Source organism: Trichechus manatus, unplaced genomic scaffold, assembly GCF_000243295.1.
Source record: "Trichechus manatus latirostris isolate Lorelei unplaced genomic scaffold, TriManLat1.0 scaffold00078, whole genome shotgun sequence".
NCBI classification, from domain to species: domain Eukaryota; kingdom Metazoa; phylum Chordata; class Mammalia; order Sirenia; family Trichechidae; genus Trichechus; species Trichechus manatus.
The window spans coordinates 11,422,902-11,442,952 of record NW_004444014.1 but is presented as its reverse complement, the minus strand read 5'-3'; the positions used below and the strand labels follow the sequence as shown (position 1 = coordinate 11,442,952).

Here is a 20,051-nt window from a genome sequence, read left to right as displayed (position 1 = left end):
ATAGTTTCTTGGCAAAGGTGTTTCAGAAGGTGGTTATAGACTGAAGAGTAACAATGTTGATTTTAGAAATAACTAAGGGTTCAAATATTTGACAAATTTAGAAAAATTTAGAGGCAGAGGAGAATGACTGTGGAAGATGTTAGTGCAGGTGTCTTGGGAGTAATGGCAGGAAAAGGCAAGAAATTGTAAAGAAATGGAAACAAGGGAGACAGGGTACCTGATGTTGTTGTTAGGTGCCTTCAAGTTGGTTCCAACTCATCGCGACCGTAAGTAAAACAGAATGAAACACTGCCCTGTCTTCCACCGTCCTCACAATCATTGCTATGTTTGAGCTTATTGTAGCAGCCACTGTGTCAGTTCATGTTGTTGAGGGTCTTCTACTTTTTCACTGATCCTCTATCAAGCATGATGTCCTTCTCCAGCGGCTGGTCTCTCCTGATAACATGTCCAAAGTACGTGAGATGAAGTCTCACCATCCTTGCTTCTAAGGAGCATTCTGGCTGTACTTCTTCCAAGACAGTTTTGTTCATTCTTCTGGCAGTCCATGGTATGTTCAGTATTCTTTACTAACACCATAATTCAAAGGTGTCAGTGCTTCTTCAGTCTTCTTATTTATTGTCCAGCTTTCACATGCATATAAGGCGATCGAAAATACCATGGCTTGGGTCACGTGCACCTTAGTCCTCAAGGTGACATCTTTGTTTTTTTTACCATTTTAAAGAGGTCTTTCGCTGCGTATCTGCCCAATGCAATACGTTGTTTGGTTTCTTGACTGCTGCTTCTGTGGAGGTGGTTGTGTCTACAAGTAAAATGAAACCCTTGATGACTTCAGTCTTTTCTCCATTTATCATGATGTTGCTTATTGGTGTAGTTGTGAAGATTTTTGTTTTCTTTATGTTCAGGCGTAATCCATACTGAAGGCTGTAGTCTTTCATCTTCATCAGTAAGTGCTTCAGGTCCTCTTCACTTTCAGCAAGCAAGGTTGTATCATCTGCGTATCATAGGTGGTTAGTGAGTCTTCCTCCTGTCTTGATGCTGCGTTCCTCATATAGTCTAGCTTCTTGAATTATTTGCTCAGCATACAACTTGAATATGGTGAAAGGATACAACTCTGACACACATCTTTCTTGATGTTAAATCATGCAGTATCCCCTTGCTCTGTTTGAATGACTGCCTCTTGGTCTATGTACAGGCTCCATATAAGCACCAATATGTGTTTTGGAATTCTCATTATTTGCAATGTTATCCATAATTTGTTATGATTCACATAGTCAGTTGCCTTTGTGTAGTAGTAAAACACAGGGTTCCATCTGACATAAGCAATGATATCCCTCCTTCCAAGTCCTCTTTTACTCCAGCTTAAATTTCTGGCAGTTCCCTATTGATACACTGCTGTAGCCGTTTTTGAATTATCTTTAGCATAATTTTACTTGCATGTGATGTTAATGATATTATTCGATAATTTCTGCATTTCGTTGAATCACCTTTCTTTGGAACAGGCACGTATATAGATCTCTTCCAGCCGGTTGGCCAGGTAGCTGTCTTCCAAATTTCTTGGCATAGATGAGTGAGTGCCTCCAGCATTGTATCCGTTTGTTGAAACATCTCAATTGGTATTCCGTCAGTTCCTGGAGCATTGTTTTTCTCCAGTGCCTTTGGTGCAGCTTGGTCTTCTTCCTTCAGTATCATTGGTTCTTGATCATATGCTACCTCCTGAAATGGTTGAACGTCAGCCATTTCTTTTTGGCACAGTGACTCTGTGTATTCCTTCCATCTTTGTTTGATGCTTCCTGTGTTGTTCAGTATTTTGCCCATATAATCCTTTAGTATTGCAACTCGAAGCTTGATTTTTTTTCTTCAGTCTTTCAGCTTGACAGATGCTGAGCGTGTTATTCTCTTTTGGTTTTCTAACTCAGGATCTTTGCAGATTTCATTATAATACTTTACTTTGTCTTCTCTAGCCACCCTTTGAAGTCTTTTGTTCAGCTCTTTTACTTTATCCTTCCTTTCTTTCACTTTAGCTATTCTACATTCAAGGGCAAGTTTCAGAGTCTCTTCTGACATCTTTTTTGGTCTTTTTTTTTCTTTTCTGTCTTTATAATGACCTTTTGCTTTCTTCATATATGATGTCCTTGATATCATCCCACAGCTTGTCTGTTCTTGAGTCATTAGTGTTCTATGCATCTTCTTGAGATGTTTTCTAAATTTAGGTGGGACATACTCGAGGTTTTACTTTGGCTCTTGTGAACTTGTTTTAGTTTTCTTCAGCTTCAACTTGAACTTGCATATGAGCAGTTGATGGTCTGTACTGCAGTCGGCCCCTGGCCTTGTTCTGACTGATAATATTGAGTTTCTCTATCATCTCTTTCTACAGATGTATTCTATTTGATTCCTGTGTATTCCGTCCGGTGAGGTCCACATGTATAGTTGCTGTTTATGATGTTGAAAAAAGGTATACTTAGTGAATAAGTTGTTGTTCTTGCAAAATTCTATCATGAGGTTTCCCAAGTATTGATTCTTTGTTTCCAACTTTTGCATTCCGATCACCCGTAGTTATCAATGCATCTTGATTGCACATTTGATCAATTTTAGACTGCAGGAGTTAGTAAAAATCTTCAATTTCTTTATTTTTGGCATTAGTTGTTAATGTGTAAATTTGAATAATAATCATATTAACTGGTCTTCCTTATAGTTGTGTGGATATTATCCTATCACTGACAGTGTTGTACTTCAGGATAGATTTTTTGAAGTGTTCTTTTTGACAATGAATGCGATGCTATTCCTCTTCAATTTGTCATTTCCATTAGAGTAGACCATATGATTGTCTGATTCAAAGTGGCTAATACTGGTCTATTTCAGCTCACTAATGCTTAAGATATCGATCTTCAAGTGTTCCATTTCATTTTTGACAACTTTGAATTTTCCTTGATTCATACTTCATATATTCCACATTCCAGTTATTAATGGATGTTTATAACTGTTTTTTCTCATTTTGTGTCATTCCACATCAGCAAATGAAAGTCCTGAAAGCTTTACTCCACGTTATTAAGGGCAACTCTACTTTGAGGAAGCAGCCCTTCTCCAGTCCTGTTTTGAGGGCCTTCACCTGAGGGGCTCATCTTCTGGCACCATATCAAACACTGGTCCACTGCTGTCCATAAGGTTTTCACTGGCTAATTTTTTCAGAAGTAGATTGCCAACTCTATCTTCTCATGCTGTGTCAGTATTTATAACAGAGCATAAATCTGGGTTTTGAACTGTTTTGTACTGGTTCAGTTATGGCCGATGAAGTGAAATCAGAACAGGCTCGAATTTTTAAAATTTGCCCTAAGCGGAATGATAATGGGAATGGAAGAATTACTGGTCGGAGCCCTGGAACAGGAGACTTCAAAGAGGCATAATGAGCCCTTTCATCTGCCTGATGCTGTTTCAGACTCTGCTGGTCAAGAGATTTGGTTGCTATGCAACATACACACTGCCCTTGTTTTCTAAGCGGGAGATTAAGTTTCTAACAGGGCTTCTACTGTAATTTTTCCCCTTCTGCTTATCGTTCTGGTTTGCTCACATTTTAAAATTCGAATTCCTTTGGATTTCGCTTCGTCAGCCATGAGTGAGCTGGGCAGAACTGGTTCGAAGCGCTGGTATAAATCCTCTTTATGTGTGTATATTTGTTCTTTGTTTAGTTGTTCTGGCTTTCTTATATCAGTCTAAAGATAGCCCACCTGGAAGGCAGGATATGGGTCGCACTCATAGGTTTAGTAATACGGTAAATATAAAAAATACGGGCTGAGAAATGATTTGAATGTCATGAGGAGCAAGAAGAAATAAACTCATTTATTGAGCACTACTGTGTGCCATGTGCTTTCACACAAAAATTATTTCAAAAACAGAATACATTCAACTCTTGAACATTCAAAATTCTATTTTTCATTTGGTTATCTCATTAATGTCAATATGTCTACCAGAGAGAAAGCAACGGAGAAAAGCCTATGGGATTTATGTTATTCAGAAGTTTCTGTGGTAGAATGGTGTCATGGATTGAATTGTGTCCCCCAAAAATATCTGTCAACTTAGCTAGGTCATGATTCCCAGTATTGTATGATTATCTACCATTTTATCTTCTGATGTGATTTCCCTATGTGTTGTAAATGCCATCACTGTGATGTAATAAGATGGATTAGCGGTAGTTATATTGATGAGGTCTACAAGATTAGGTAGTGTCTTAACCCAATTTCTTTTGAGATATGAAAGAGAGAAGTAAGCAGAGAGACAGGGGGACCTCATACCACCAAGAAAGCAGTGCCAGGAGCAGAACGCGTCCTTTGGACCTGAGGTTCCTGCGCTGAGATGCTCCCAGACCAAGGGAAGACTGATGCATCAAAACGACCTTTCTGCAGAGCTAACACAGACAGAAAGCCTTCCCCTGGAGGTGATGCCCTGAATTTGGACTTGTAGCCTACTAGACTGTGAGAGAATAAATTTCTCTTTGTTAAAGTCATCCACTTGTGGTATTTCTGTTACAGCAGCACTAAATGACTAAGACAGATGGTGAGGAAGTAAATTTAGGAACTCAAAGAAAAGGTTTGGATTCCTTGTGGATATCACTTCCATATCCCTGTATACTAATGTAGGATAATTGTATCATGCCCTCTAGAGAAATAAGCATCACTAACAAAGAAATGGAGGGTTAAGATCTACTTATCGATTTGCATGAAAATGAGCATTGTTCTGAAATATGCCTTGGTGACCTTTATGATAAGATTTATTGTTGTTTACCTTTTTAAGATTTTTTTTCTCTGCGCTCTCTTGATATAAACCACCTCTTTTGGTGGGATTGAGTAGGAATGTTTTTCAGAGTTAAACATTAATAATATAGATTTTTTTGGTTATTTTTTAAATTTATAATAAATTTATAAAGAATAAATATAGTGAAAACTTTCCTTTATGTTAGTACCATATTTTTTTTCCAAGTCCAGTTACTTATATGCTACTGAGAAATGAAGGTTGTAAGTACCAGGAAAAAGTGAACCATTTTAGAGACATATATGTTATTTATTTCATTGCAGAATTTAAGTAAAAGTATGAAAAAAGTCTAAATCAAAGTAAATTGGTTGTGCCTATTTTGATCATGAAGAAATGAAGCCTGTGTTTTAAGAATTGGAATATTTTTCTTTCCTGGATTATATTTGGGTACCTATGCCTTGTGTAGAACTTTCCATTTTTAAGATACTTCTTATGATTGGAAACCCTGGTGGTGTAGTGGTTAAGAGCTACGGCTGCTAACCACCAGGCACTCCTGGGAAAGTCTATGGGTCAGGTCTGCTCTGTCCTATAGGGCTTCACTATGAGTTGGAATCGGTGCAATGGCAATGGTTTTTTTTTTTTTTTTTTTTTTTTTTGTTATTGGAAACATTCTTGATGTAAAATCACATGTGTATTTTATTACAAAGGTGAGAAAGATTGCCTTATGAATGAAAAAAAAAGAATGAGAAAAGAATTTAACATACAGAAACCTCTGGAACAATCTAGTTTTGGTAAACCATAGCTATAGGCACATTTTATTTTATTCTAACAGGCTTTTTCTCCCCACTTCTTGTTTTTCTTTCAGAGTAAGTGAGGAAAAGGAAGTAACAGAAGAACGATTAAAAGCTGAGCAGGAATCATTTGAGAAGAAGATCAGACAGTTGGAAGAACAGAATGAACTTATCATCAAAGAAAGGGAAGATATCCTTTTTGAACGTTCTCTTTTTTAACTTGCAGAAAGTTTGACTCTTTCATAGAGAAAATGTCATGGAGAAAATGTAAACTACAGAGAAATAATTGTTCTAATTTATAACAGGGAATAAATCTGCGTGTGCTGCCATTTCTAGGCAATCAGAATGACACTTAACAGCATGCGCTGCTGCTTCCTTTGTGCTTGATATGGCCATCCAGCTGTTCTTCTGCTGCTGTTATGCTGTGAAGCACATATTTGTCACTAAAAAAGACAGTAAGAAATTTGGACATTAAAATGTAGTTTTGGAACTTTATTAAATTTTGTTCCACTACCGTAACTGATCCTGAAACCTCTTTATATTTGGTATTCTTTCTAGCTCAAACTTTAACAGTTCTAAGGAATTCTGTTTTGAAATCTCTCATACACACACGTGCGCGCACGCACGCATGCACACGTTTGTAATTTATAGATGTTATAATTGAAACGTGTTTATGATGCAGCATAAAACCGCCAAACCCTTTTCATGGAGGAGAAAACTATTGGGTTTAGAACTAGAGAGAGTTATGTGTGTCTGTGTATTGCATTGTTTATAAGAAAGTAGAGTGAAAACAGGTGTTTTAAGAGTTGTACTTTAATCGGTATGTGAGTTAAAATAAGCATATTTCTGAAATTTCTTTTGAATGGGTTGATTTACTTGTCTTTGCGTATTTTATGCAGTGGCATTGATGTAGAAGTGACTGTTCCTAAAGTTAGGGGAATGAATCCACCAGCTACACTAGTCTGTAAATGCTTAGAGGAACCATTGAATTTATTGTCAGTATCGTCATTAACTTGCTTGTTAATAATTATTTCAAAGATTCTGCAAGTGTCAAAAATTATCATATATTGTCAGTAACTCTACCTTTATGAATACCAAGGAAATGGGAGCATAAGGATAAATTAATTAGCTTGAAAAAAAACACAAGAATATAACTATAAAAAATGAGTCCTGAAGTTACATTTTCAACTACTGGTAGTGCATGATAGGAAATTAATAAAATCCAAATTCTCAGACTTGATTTGCTGAGTAGAACACTAATAAGGCTTATTTATCGGCCTCAAATTCTAAAGTAGTAGTTTTTCAATTATTTTTTTTCTTCTATAACACCAAAAGGTTGGCAGTTTAAATCCACCCAGTGCCTCCATGGGAGAAAGAGCTGGGGATCTGCTCCTGTATAGATTACAGCCTAGAAAATCCTGTGGGGCAGTTCTGCTCTGTCACATGGGGTCGCTATGAGTCAAAAATCGACTCAGCGGCACCTAACAACAACATAACGCTTAACATTTGCATAATCATCTTGGCCCTTTCCTTTGCCCTCTTTGACGTGATTACCCTAGATTGTCTACCCAGACGCTCTTTTTGTGTCATTCTTCCTGCCACTTTTCTTTCTCAGGTGAAGTAATTAATGCTGTTTAGTCAGAATTCACCAACAAACTATGCTCAGCTAGTTTTGTTCTTTGACTTCCCGGAGAGTAGTGATTTGGGCCACTAACATTTTCAAGAAAAGGAAGGATGCAGATGCTTTCATTTGCAACAAAAACCTCAGTTTAGAGCATCTGTTTTTCCTCACATAACAAGAAGTCTGGAGATAGGTGGTACCTGGAATTGGTTCTGTGGCTTCAAGTTTTCAGGGCTGACATCTCTGCAGTGCTTTGAGCTTTTTCTCATGGTTGTAAAATGGTTGCTCCAATTCCAAACATCACGTCTGTATTAGGGCAGAAAGAAAAGAGAAAGAGGTCATGGCAGTTGCTACTCCTCCACTATGTGGAAAATCAAATCCCACTTCTCTGACGCCAGACTGCAAGGATCAATCATATACAATATTAATTTATTATCAGTTCTGTTCCCCTCTGCTCCACTTCTGTTTTGACACCAGCTGTACGTGCAGCACTTCTTCCTCTGACCCTGACCACTGGGAGCTGAGACACACCTCACAAGTTAAAGGGCGTAGTCTTCCAGACTGCCAGCTCTGCCCAAGACCTCACATGCCACCAAGCTTAGAGTGCCCAAGACACCACTGCCACCTCAGGATACCATTTTAAGCTCAGGGGTCCCCGGGGCTCTCCCTTATTTCTGACCAGCTGGCTCCCATTACTCCCTCAAGTTTAATAATTTGCTAGAACAACTCAGAATTCTGTAAAGCATGATACATACAGGTTTAGTGTAACAAAAAGGATACAAATGAAGAGATGCATAGGGTGGAGTTCTTAATGTGGAACTTGGGATATGCTTCCTTTCCACCTGTGTTGATGTATTTTCACCAGTCAGGAAGCTCATGGAGTGTCAGTATCCAGAGATTTTATCAGGGTCTCATTATGCAATTCATACTCCAGCTTCTTTCCCCTGAGGTCAGTAGATATCAGGAGAGGTTAATATCATACTATATAGTGGGTCTTTCTTTCTTAGTCAGCCCTCACCCAACATGAGCCATAAACCCTTAGGTATGGTCTGGAATCCTCATCAAAAACACTTCAGTCATTGGGGAAAGTCCAAAGTTTTTGAGGTTATCTCTCAGAAACCAAGGACAAAGACCAAATTCTTTGGGTAAAATTATCCCCACAGCCTCCTTTTTTTTTAAAAAAGTAAAAATTTTCTCAGAACTCCTCCCTATGGTCCTTCATAGTATTTATTGTCCTGAACTTTATTATGACATGGCCACCCTGAGCTGCAAGGGAGGCTGAGAAAATTAGCGTTTAACTTGTTCAGCTTTTATATTGGAAGACAACAAGGGAGAAGGGGAGTGGCAATGGAGTCAGCCTCTACCTCTGTTTGTCAGCAGGGTTAGGAGATATGGAATTCACTTTTTATATAGGGAAGAGGTGGTGATAACTCTCACCTCCCTGGAATAAAAGATGTGTATTACATCCATTGGAATTTGGGGTGAGTTGGGAAAAAGAGGTAAGAGAGGAGGAAGAAGATAATTTAGAAATCTTGGCCACTGTTAGGATGTGATTAGTAGTGGCATTGTTTGTTTGGTCATATGCTTAGCAAAAATGTGTGGCTATCTGGAAAAGTAAGATCTAATTTCAGTGGACTCTTGAATTTAGCATTCTAAAGTAGTCTAAACTCAGCATGTCTATGAGTGGTTTCTTTTGTCAGGCTAAATGTTAAGATGGGCTATTTTTCACATTTTCCCCATGATTTAGCTCAGTGGTCAGCAAACTACTGGTTGTGGGCCAAACCCAGCCATACCTATTCGTTTATGTATTGTTTATGGCTGCCTTTGTGCTCCAGCTGCAGAGTTGAATAGTTGCAACAGCAGTCCTGTTTCCCACATAGTCTAAAATATTTACTATCTGTTCCTTTACAGAAAAAGTTTGCTGACCCCTGATCTAGCTCATAGTTAAAAAGGAAAGGAAAGCGCATGCAAATAAAGGCACAGACTTAGACATGTGGCACAGTTAGACCTATTTTACGTTATGGTAGAGAGGGTTTGACTTGAGCGTTTATTCTTACTGTGAATGAGGATTGGAGTAAATGTTAGACCATTATCAAAAATTGAAATGGCATAGTTAGTATAATTGGTTTTCCCTCTCTTATGCTTCCTTGACCTGATATCCTTATTATTTTAAAGATTCCTTTAGTCACCAATAGATAGATGTTATGTATAGAACTTTATTGTTTAAGAAGGAAGAAAGGAAGATATGATATAAAAAAATGTCATCCATGATTTTTATTCCAAGTAGATTGCTCAGGTGCAAATCTCCTTTACCAGAATAAACCTGTCAAAGGTTAATATAGATGATTTTACAGTACATAAAACTCTATAAAACTTAGAAACATAAAACAAGGGCATAATTTAAAGCAATATAATTTTAACTACAGATACATTTATCTATCACACATGAATGATTCAAACTGTTCCGTATACATGAAATTCGATAATTTTAGATCATTTTAAAGTCTGTTTCAGACTGAGGAGCTATATTCATGAATTCTGATTTTTGGCCCTTTAAAGATGTGTTATACCAAATTTATGGACTTTTTGTTTTAAAATTTCTGATAATGTGCTTTATTATTGATCATCTATACAAACACAGACTAGTGCCTTTATAAAAAGAAAGAAAAAAGAAATTTTACATGTTTGTATTAGAATCAAGCTTTTGAAGAATTTGTTCTTAGAGTAAATAGGGAATTTATTATTAAAACATAAGAATGCTTGGTAGGGTCCAGTCTTCGAACAAAGAAAGCTTATTTTCTGGGAACTTAACTGTATAAATGAGTATTCTGTTTACAAAGCCAAGCAATCTGATGTACCTAGTAGATTTTTTTTCTGGCTGAATGAGTGTAAAAGGAGAAGTAAATTTTAAACTTAAAGAGAACTATAATATGTCCAGTAAGAAAAATTCTTTAACATGTCAGGATGTAATAGTATAAGATCCAGAAGATGTAGCCATTGGAAAAGTTGACTAGTACTTGAGCTAATTTTATTTCCAGAGCATATATCTCAGTTCAAGATGGTATCAGCAGTTACAGAGGGCAAGTATAGTCTAATGTTTGTTAACTTGACAATTTTAACTGACGTAGCAAAGGAAGCAATACTGAAAAAAGCATGGTGAGCTTTAGAGCTAAAATCCCAGTTTTAGCACTAGCTAGCTGTCTGACCTTAGAAAAGTTACTGAACTTCTCTTTTTTTTTTTTTAAATCTATAATATGTGGATAATTGATAATGCCTTCATTGCAGACTTGTCAAAATTTGACAGATTCTTCACGTTTTGTATGTAAAGAACTTAGCAATGTCTTGTACTTAGTACACACTGAATAAAAGCAATTCTCATTTTCACTATTGATACAGATGAAGAATGAGATGACTTGCTCTTCTGATACTCATTTCTGTGTTTTTTTCTTCACTGGGATTTTGATGGTTTTCATTAGGTTGTATAAGTACTTAGGCTGTGTAGGAGCCTACCTAAGAGAGTTAAGTTGATTTGTTCTCTACTTTATCTGTTAATTTCTATGAAAGATGAAACTTTCTTCCTATACCTCTTGAACCTACTGGGTGCTCGATGAGAGGAAACCAAGTTTTACTTTTCCTCTCCCAGAAACCAGACTGATGGAGATGTTTGTGTTTTTTTCCTCTGGTATGTTTACATTATGTATGTGGTTGGAACTTAGTAAACTGAAACAATTTAGAGGTATTTATAGCTCACATCCTTAAGCCCATTGCATGGGTGGTCATTTTAGAAACTTTGCTTTAGGAAGAAAGAGTATGAAAGGGCATCACCTTAATCTTCTTGAGGAATGCTTTAGGATGAGCCAAAGGTCTTAGTATGCCTGTGCTAAAAATAGAGAAATGCATAAGAATTTTATCTAATTACTTAGAAGAAACCATTGGTTCTGAATAACAGGAATACTTCAAAGGTATTCAAAGCTCTCTGTTTAACTGTACGTCTCCGCTGCAAATGCCAGACTACTGTGATGTGCCACCGTCATTCCTTAGACTCTTACCAAGGGTACTGTGTTAGTTTCCTATGGCTGCTATAAGAAATACCTCAAATTGCATGGCTCATAAGAATGGAACTTTATTGTCTCACAGTTCTGGAAGCCAGAAGTCCAAATCAACACGTTGTCTCCAAAATGTCTACAAAACCAAAAAACCAAAACCTGTTGCTGTCGAGTCGATTCCGACTCATAGTGACCCTATGGAACAGGGTACAACTGCCCCATACAGTTACCAAGGAGCTCCTGGTGGATTCAAACTGCTGACCTTTTGGTTAGCAGCCGTAGCTTTTAACCACTATGCAACCAGGGTTTCTGAAGTATCTAGAAGATCTTTCTTGTCTCTCTCAGCTTCTGTTACCTTTAGGTGTTCCTTATAGAGACACCACTCAGATTAGGACCCACCCTACTCCTCGGTTTGACCTCATGTTAATCTAAGTGATAACATCTTCAAAGGCCCTATTTCCAGATAAGGTCACCTTCACAGGTACCAGGGGCTAAGACTTCAACCTATCTTTTTGGAGGATACAATTCAACCCATAACAGATGGGAACTATACAGTAGGTAGCTCTATCATAGATCTGGGGTGGAATGGGGTGAGAGGGTAGGGGGTTGGGGAAGTAGAAATAAGTTTCATGAGAAAGTAAATAAGCTTCAAGAAAAAGCATCTCTCCTTTTTAATCGATCTTTCTGATTCTTCATAGGAAAAGGCAGGAGATTCTCTAGTCTTGGAAATAATTTTGGGGGAAGTAAAAATCTAAACTTCTTAAAATGAACATGAGTATAGGTGGGAGAAAAGAGATATGGAAGAGGAGAGAGATGTGTCGTGTCTGGCAGTGCAGGATACTAATATAACAAACCATGTTGCCAAACACCTCTTACCAGTCTTGATGAATCTTGGCCTTTATGTTATGAATAAGTATCAGGTTGTTGTTTTTAGGTTTACAAACTGAATTATTTAATGACAGAATGTATTCTGTGTACTTGGATAAAATCAGTTTATTCCATTTAACAAGCCACAGACAAAATTGCTTTACTAGTCTAATAATTATCTTTAATACTGTAGAAGTTATAACTGCCTGAGGTTATTTTTGTTCTGTGATGCTGTCTAAATTTAGCAGAGTTTAGACTGTTGTTAATGCATATTGTCCTGAAATGTCACTTTAAATCAGAAAAGTATCAAAGTAAATCAGAGAAGTAAGCATGCTTAAGGAAAGAACTAATTGTTACTAGTTGTTGTCTAGCCATTCTTAAAGATTATTTTTGTTCTTTTAGAAATATTTACATATTAATGCTAACCACAGGGAGTTATTGATGACAAATGTTTGAACATTTATGTAAAATTTTATCCATGTACTATTACTTAAGTAGATTGCCAGGCCTTTCTTCCTAGTCTGTCTTAGTCTAGACATGCCACTGAAACTTGTCCACCATGGTTGACCCTGCTGATATTTGAAATACCATCACCATAGCAAATGCAAGCCACCACAGTATGACAAACTGACAAATGGGTGGTGGATAGAACTGTAGGATTTCTAAACTTTAATGTGTTTTCAGATATTATTCTCTGATCACTTTCCCTTATCTTTATTCTTCTGGTTAGGTGTTGTTAGTACATTTTTGGATAATCATTTTTTGGGTATTATTTTGTAGTGAGGTTTGCTTTGAGGAATTTCTCAGCTTATTATGTGAATTTTTTTTCTTTTTAACATCTATAATGTATTCATTTTATAATAAAACAAATAGATTTACTTTCCAGACTTGATTTTGCTAGTGTTTCTTTAGTTTTGATTTCTTTGTCTTACTGAAGGATCTGCATGTGGAACCTTAGTACCCCTTGAGAGCAATTTCTATATGGTTTTATACTGAGTGACACTGGATTCAAATAGATGTGATTGAGGCACCTAAAGTAAAGTAGCCCTAATAGATAAGGGGTGGGTTTAATTTTTACTTTTTTAATGCTTGTTTAATTTTTAATTTTTTTGTCAAAGGAATTTGTTGTTGTTAAGTTGCCTTTGAGTGAATTCTGACTTATGGTGACCCCGTCGATATAGAGTGGAACTGCTCCATAGGGCTTTTAAGGCTGTGACCTTTCAGAAAAAATGCAAGGCCTGTCTTCCAAGGTGCCTCTGGGTGGAGTCGAACCACCAACCTTCTGCTAGTACTCGAGCATTTAACCATTTGCACCACCAAGGGACTTTAAAATTTTAAATGGTGTAGAAGAACTAATGATAAAAATCCCTGTAGACATCTAGGTCAATTGGCATAACAAAGTTTATTTAAAAATTCTGCATCCCACTCTGGTGAATGGCGTCTGGGGTCTTAAAAGCTAGCAAGCAGCCATCTAAGATGCATCAATTGGTCCAACCCACCTAGAGCAAAGGAGAATGAAGAACACCAAAACACAAGGAAAGTATTAGCCCAAAAGACAAAAGGACCACATAAACCAGAGTCTCCATCAGCCTGAGACCAGAAGAACTAGATGGTGTCCGGCTACCACCAGTGACCTCCCTGACAGGGAACACAACAGAGAGTCCCTGACGGAGCCGGAGAAAAGTGAGGTGCAGAGCTCAAATTCTAGTAAAAACACCAGACTTAATTGTCTGAGACTGGAGGGACCCCGGAAGACATGGCCCCCGGACTCATTGTTAGTCCAAAACTAAAACCATTCCCGAAGCCAACTCTTCAGACAAAGATTAGACTGGACTATAAGACTTAAAATGATACCCATGAAGAGTGTGCTTCTTAGCTCAAGTAGATATATAAGTCTAAATGGGCAGCTCCTGTCCAGAGGCAAGATGAGAAGGCAGAAAGGGACAGGAGCTGGCTGAATGGACATGGGAAATCCGGGGTGGAAAGGAGGAGTGTGCTGTCAGTTTGGGGAGTGCATCTGGGGTCACATAGCAGTATGTATATAAAGTTTTATATGAGAAACTAACTTGAACTGTAAACTTTCATTTAAAGCACCAAAAAAACCCCAAAAAACTCTGCCTCACCCTGTCCCCATTCCATCTTGTCCCCTACGCCCACTAGAAAGGCAGGAGTGTTCATGCATTCTACTTTATTCTGGTGGTTACTTCTTTTCTTTCAAAATATGTCAACTTTAGACAGTTATCTTCTGTCAGTCTCCTGCTCCCCTTCCTCCTTGCTACTTTTCGACTGCCCTTGTAATTATTTTTTAAAAACTTTTGTGGTAAAATATATATAACAAAGCATTTGCCATTTTAATCATTTTTAAGCAAAAAATTCAGTGGTATTAATTACATTCACCATATTGTAGAGCTATCACCATTATCCATTTCCAAATGTTTTTCATCACTCTAAACAGAAACACAGTACCCTTTAAACAGTAAGTCCCCTTTTCTTTCTCTGCATTACCCTTGGCAACAACTCATAAATATTTGTCTCTGTGCACGTGCCTGTTTCAGATACTTCATGTTAGTGGGATCATACAAAATATTTGTACTTTTGTGTCTGATTTATTTGACTCAGCATAATATTTTCAAGGTATTAATATTTTCAATATTTTCAAGGTTCATCCATGTGGTAGCATGTATTACAACTTCCTTTTTCTTTACAGCTGAATAATATTCCATTGTGTGGATGTACCACATTTTGTCTGTTCATTCATCTCTTTTGACAGACACTTGGTTTATTTCCTCCTTTTGGCTGTCGTGAATAATGCTCCAGTGAACATTGGTTTAGACGTATCTGTTTGAGCCTCTGCATTTACTTCTTTTGGATATGTACCTAGGGGTAGAATTGCTGGGTCATAAGAAAACCCTGGTGGCATAGTGGTTAAGAGTTCAGCTGCTGACCAGAAGGTTGGCAGTTCAAATCCACCAGGTGTTCCTTGAAAACTCTACAGGGCAGTACTGCTCTGTCCTGTAGGGTTGCTGTGGATCGGAATCGACTCAACAGCAATGGGTTTGGTTTTGGTTTTATGGTAATTCTGTATTTAACTTTTTGAGGAATTGGTATCTGTTTTCCACAGTGGCTGTACCTTTTTACATTTCCACCAGCAATGGTCAGGGGTTCCAGTTTTCCACATCCTCACCAATACTTATTATTTTCCATTTTTCTGATAATAGCTACCCTGGTGGCTGTAGTGTTGCTGTGAGTCGGAATCGACTTGACGGCAACGGGTTTAGTGGGTATGAAGTGGTATCTTTTTGTGGTTTTGGTTTGCATCTTCCTAATGACAAATAACATTAGGCATCTTTTCATTTGCTTCTGGACCATTTGTATATCTTCTTTGAAGAAATGACTATTCAAGACCTTTGCCCATTTTTTAATTGGGTTGTTTGTCATTTTGTTGTTGAGTTGAGTTCTTTATTTACTGTATTTTTACTCAAATCATGGGTGCCTTCTACGTTTGTTTGGCAATTGTACCCTCCCCCGGCGATGTAGTTTCATAAGCCTGCTATGCTTTTTTTTTTTTTTTTTTTTTTTACAGCAACATGTAAAAAAAAATTGACATAGCAGTGCTAACAAAAATACCTCAGAGGGGAGAGTGCAGTTGGCATACAAACATAGAAGGCACATGTTATTTGCATAAAAATATGGTATTCTGGATGTTATCAGTTTTATGGTTTACAGATATTTTCTCTTATCATGTAGGTTGTCTCTTCAGTTTCTTGATAAAGTTCTTTGATGCACAACAAATTTTCATTTTGATGAAGTCTAATTTATCTGTTTTGTTGCTTGTGTTTTTTGGTGTTGTATCTAAGAATCCATTGTTAAAAACAAAGTCTTAAAGTTTTACCTCTGTATTTTCTTCTAAGACTGTCACAGTTTTCTTATATTTAGGTTATTGATCCATTTTGGGTTAATTTTCATATATGCTATGAGGCATGGGTTTAACTTTATTCCTTTGCATGTAGAGATCTGGTTTTCCTAGCACCCCTTTAATTAAAGGGACTATTCCTTCTCTATTGAGTGGACTTGCTGCCCTTGTCGAATATCATTTGACCATAGATATTTGGGTTTATTTCTGACCTCTCAATTCTTTTCCATTGGTTCATATGTCTGTCCTTATTTCAGTACCACACTGTTTTGTTTACTGTAGCTTTATAGTACATTTTAAAATCGGGAAGCATGAGTCTCTTTGTTCTTTTTTAAGATTGCTTTGGGTATATGGGGCCCCTTGAAATTCCATATAAATTTGAGGATTGGCTTTTTCATTTCTGCAAAGCTTTTGGAATTTTAATAGGAATTATGTTGAATCTGTAGATTGCTTTGGGTAGTATTGACATCTTAATAATATTAAGTCCCCCAGTCCATGAACATGACATGTCTTTCCATTTATTTAGGTCTTCTTTAATTTCTTCCAGCAATGTTTTATAGCTTTCAGCGTACAAGTCTTTCATGTCCTGGGTTAAATTTATTCCTAGGTATTTTATTCCTTTAGGTACTGTTGTGAATGGGATTGTTTTCTTGATTTCCTTTTCAGATTGTTCATTGCTGGTGTATAGGAATACCAACAATGTGTGTTGATCTTGTACCCTGCAACTTTGCTGAATTCGTTTATTAGCTCTAGTAGTTTTTTTGTGGATTCTTTGGGATTTTCTAGATGTAGAATCATGCCATCTGTAAATAGAAATAATTTAACTTCTTTTTCAATTTGGATACTTTTTATTTCTTTTTTCTTGCCTTATTACTCTTGCTAGAATTTCCAGTACAATGTTGAATAGCAGTGGTGAAAGCAGGCATCCTTACCTTGTTCCTAATCTTGAGTGGAAAGCTTTTAGTCTTCCTCTTTTGAATATGTTTTCTATCATGTTGAGGCTCTCCTTTCTGTTTCTAGCTTGCTGAGTGTTTTTAATCATGAAGATGTGTTAGATTTTGTCAGATCCTTTTCAGCATCAATTGAGATGATCATGTGTTTCTTTTTCTTGGTTCTGTTAATGTGATGTATTACATTGATTGATTTTCTATTGTTGAACCATGTTTGCATTTCTGAGATAAATCCCACTTGGTCATGGTATAAAATCCTTATGATATGCTAATATGCTGCTGGATTTGGTTTGCTAGTATTTTGTTGAGGATTTTTGCATTGTTTAGCCCAAAGCTGCTCCAGCAATCACAGCCTTCAAGCCCTCCTCCCACCCCTACCTGATGAGCTCTTAGGCCAAACCAACAGGAGCATCTTGCTTTAGTGCCTCAGCAACCCTCAGGCAGAACAGATACACACAATAATCTACTAGTAAAGTCTGTTCCTTTGATTCCAGAACCAGAGATCAGCACCACCCCCACCCCCACCCCACCTTCCCCCAAGTATGGTCTGGTGCTGCAGCTTTTAGTTGGACAAGTTGCTGAGCCAGGAGGGTGGCGGAAGGGGGAAGGTCCTAGGCAGTAGAAAATCAAAGCTTTCTTACCATTTAAAAAGTCGCTGTTTTTTTGATTCAGCATTTTCTTAGTTGCTGCAACTGCTTTACAGAGTTCTTAAAAAGTTTAGTCTACCAATTTCTGGTTGTTTTTCCTGGTGATCCTGTGAGGGAACGGGAGTGTGGAACTGCTCATGCTGCCTTCTTCCAGTGGTTCATTTATTTTTGAAGCCCTTATGTAAATAAGCTCAGCAGAATGAAGTGTGAAAAAAAAATTATTTTCTACATCTTGTTTAATTTTCAAAAATTTCTCGATGAGTCTGCATTGGGTAAATAGTCCTGAATCTGTGTAGCATTATTTAAAATTGCTTGGAAACTTTCAACAATTCTTGTATGAAGAAATAGACTTTTAATAAATCCATCTCACAATAATTATTATTCGGGAGAGTTCATTATTCTGTTTAGCCTTTTATATTACTGATGTTTTTTAAAGGGTTATTCTGACAGTCTCTTCAGCTAAATCCATTTGCCATACTACAGCTTGTTGTTGCTTTAGATTTGAAGAATATCCTGCATGGCTTTGTTATTAATCAGTAACAAATTTGTCTTTGTGTTTTTAACCTTAGAATGGCCTTCACTTATGAATAGTTAAGTGATTCAGATGGTAATACTCTCAGTTAAGTTAGAAAAAAAATAGTATTTCTTTTTCTAAATAGTTATGCCCAAGATACTGTATTTTCAAGGTACATCTGTAATTTTTCAGAATATGTAAATCTAATTATGGTATAGTCATATAATGATCAGAAGTAAACAGAATATTTGAATTGACTCTCCTTGTAGATAAGGTGATGAGGACTGTCACCTTCCCCCTAATTTTATTTTCTTTTGTTAGAACAGAAGTTCCAGGTTACTGAGTATCTAGTTTTCTTTAATTCTCAGGCTTGAAGAATAGAGCCAAGTGGATAAATAAGAGTTCCTCCTATCAAAACAATCTCAAGCAGTCCCAAATAAATGTAGCCTAGAGAAGCTAAATATCCAAAGATATTACTTGTGTTCCCGCTGGTCAGTTTTTCGAGTAATTCTTTTGAGGTGTTTTATTTTTCTGGCCATACCTATAAGGACTTTTTTCCACACAAAAGCTGATAAACACAGGAAAAGTGATAAGAGGTATGGAGATAGCTTCCTGGATGAGAATCAGCATAAAGCCGATTCCCAGAAGGCAGAGATCTGTCATATCCCTGCTTTCCCACTTCTCTCTCATTTCTGATACCAGCTGCTCATGTGACACTCTCTCTTTGACCCTAGCCACCCAGAGCTAGGGCAGATCTTACAAGTTAAGAGAATACCATCCTTGGGTTTGTTAATTTGCTGGAATCACTCATAGAACTCATAGGAGATATTATATTTATAACTACCAGTTTTATTATAGTAGAAGGATACAAATCGTGATCATTAGAAGGAAGAGATACACAGGCGAGGTCTGGGAAGGTTCCCAATATGGGGCTGCCGTGCCTCAGAGAGGGCACATCACCGTCTCTTGGTTGACCAGGGAACTCCCTGAGCCTTCCTGTTCTGGGCTTTTATTGGCCAGTCCTGCATGATGGGCAAAATCATGCCTCCTGAGGCTAGTTGATAGCGGCCTCCCAGGTGAATCTTTTCTGATATGGCCAGCCCCCGCTCACCAGCACAGATCCTCAGGTGTGGCCTGGAAGTCCCAGACCAAGGCACCCCAGTTACTCGAGTTATTTCTCTGAAGTCAAGGAAGAGGGCACCTTACTTAGGGTAAAACTAGGTCCTTTACCCTACAAGAGGTAAAGGAGAAAAGAAGATAAATAAAGGAAGGAAGATAAGATCAACAAAAGAGGTGGAAGTTGTTATTGCCCTAGTGAGAAATTTGTACTAGAGAAAATTTGACAGTAGAGAAGGGAGCCTGTGATATGGTGACTAAAGAGAATAGCTATTAGTTGAGTGGGGGAAAGTCGCCAAATAGCCACTCTGTCACATTAATAGCCCCAGGGCATCGATGTACCAGGCAAAGCACAAGGACTAGTTCAGTGGTCTCCAGGCAAAGGGAGAGGAGGTTTTAGTATGATGGTAAGCTTAGTTATTCACAGATATCACAGAATTTAGATACAGTTTATCTTGGTAATGGAGCCCCAGTGGCACAGTGTTAAACGCTCTGCTGCAAACTGAAAGGTCGGCAGTTTCCCACGGGAGACAGATGTGGCAGTCTGCTTCTGTAAAGATTTACAGCCTTGGAAACCCTATGGGGCAGTTCTCTGTTCTGTAGGGTTGCTGTGAGTTGGAATCGACTCGACGGCCATGGGTTCTATCTTGGTGTAACATTATTTAATAATTTGAGATGGCAGAGAGGTGTCTTACGGAGCTAAGGATACCTTTTTTTATTTTATTTTATTTTATTTTATTGTACTTCAGGTGAAGGCTTATAGAACAAATAGTTTCTCATGAAACAGTAGTACACATGTTGTTTTATGACATTGGTTAACAACCCCACAACATATTAACCCTC

The 20,051-nt window shown here is 37.5% G+C and overlaps 1 protein-coding gene across 8 annotated transcripts in view; it reads left to right on the top strand.

Moving 5' to 3' along the window:
- Positions 1–20,051, top strand: part of KIAA1328 (KIAA1328 ortholog) — a 354,269-nt gene that overhangs the window by 46,649 nt on the left and 287,569 nt on the right. For all 8 annotated transcript variants that reach the window (XR_002824780.1, XR_002824781.1, XM_004380903.2 and 5 more), the window contains exon 5: positions 5,609–5,724. Coding sequence is in view for 6 of the 8 variants with exons in the window: in XM_004380903.2 (XP_004380960.1) it covers positions 5,609–5,724 (116 nt within the window). In the remaining 2 variants the exon portion in view is untranslated. The remainder of the gene's footprint in view (positions 1–5,608; positions 5,725–20,051) is intronic.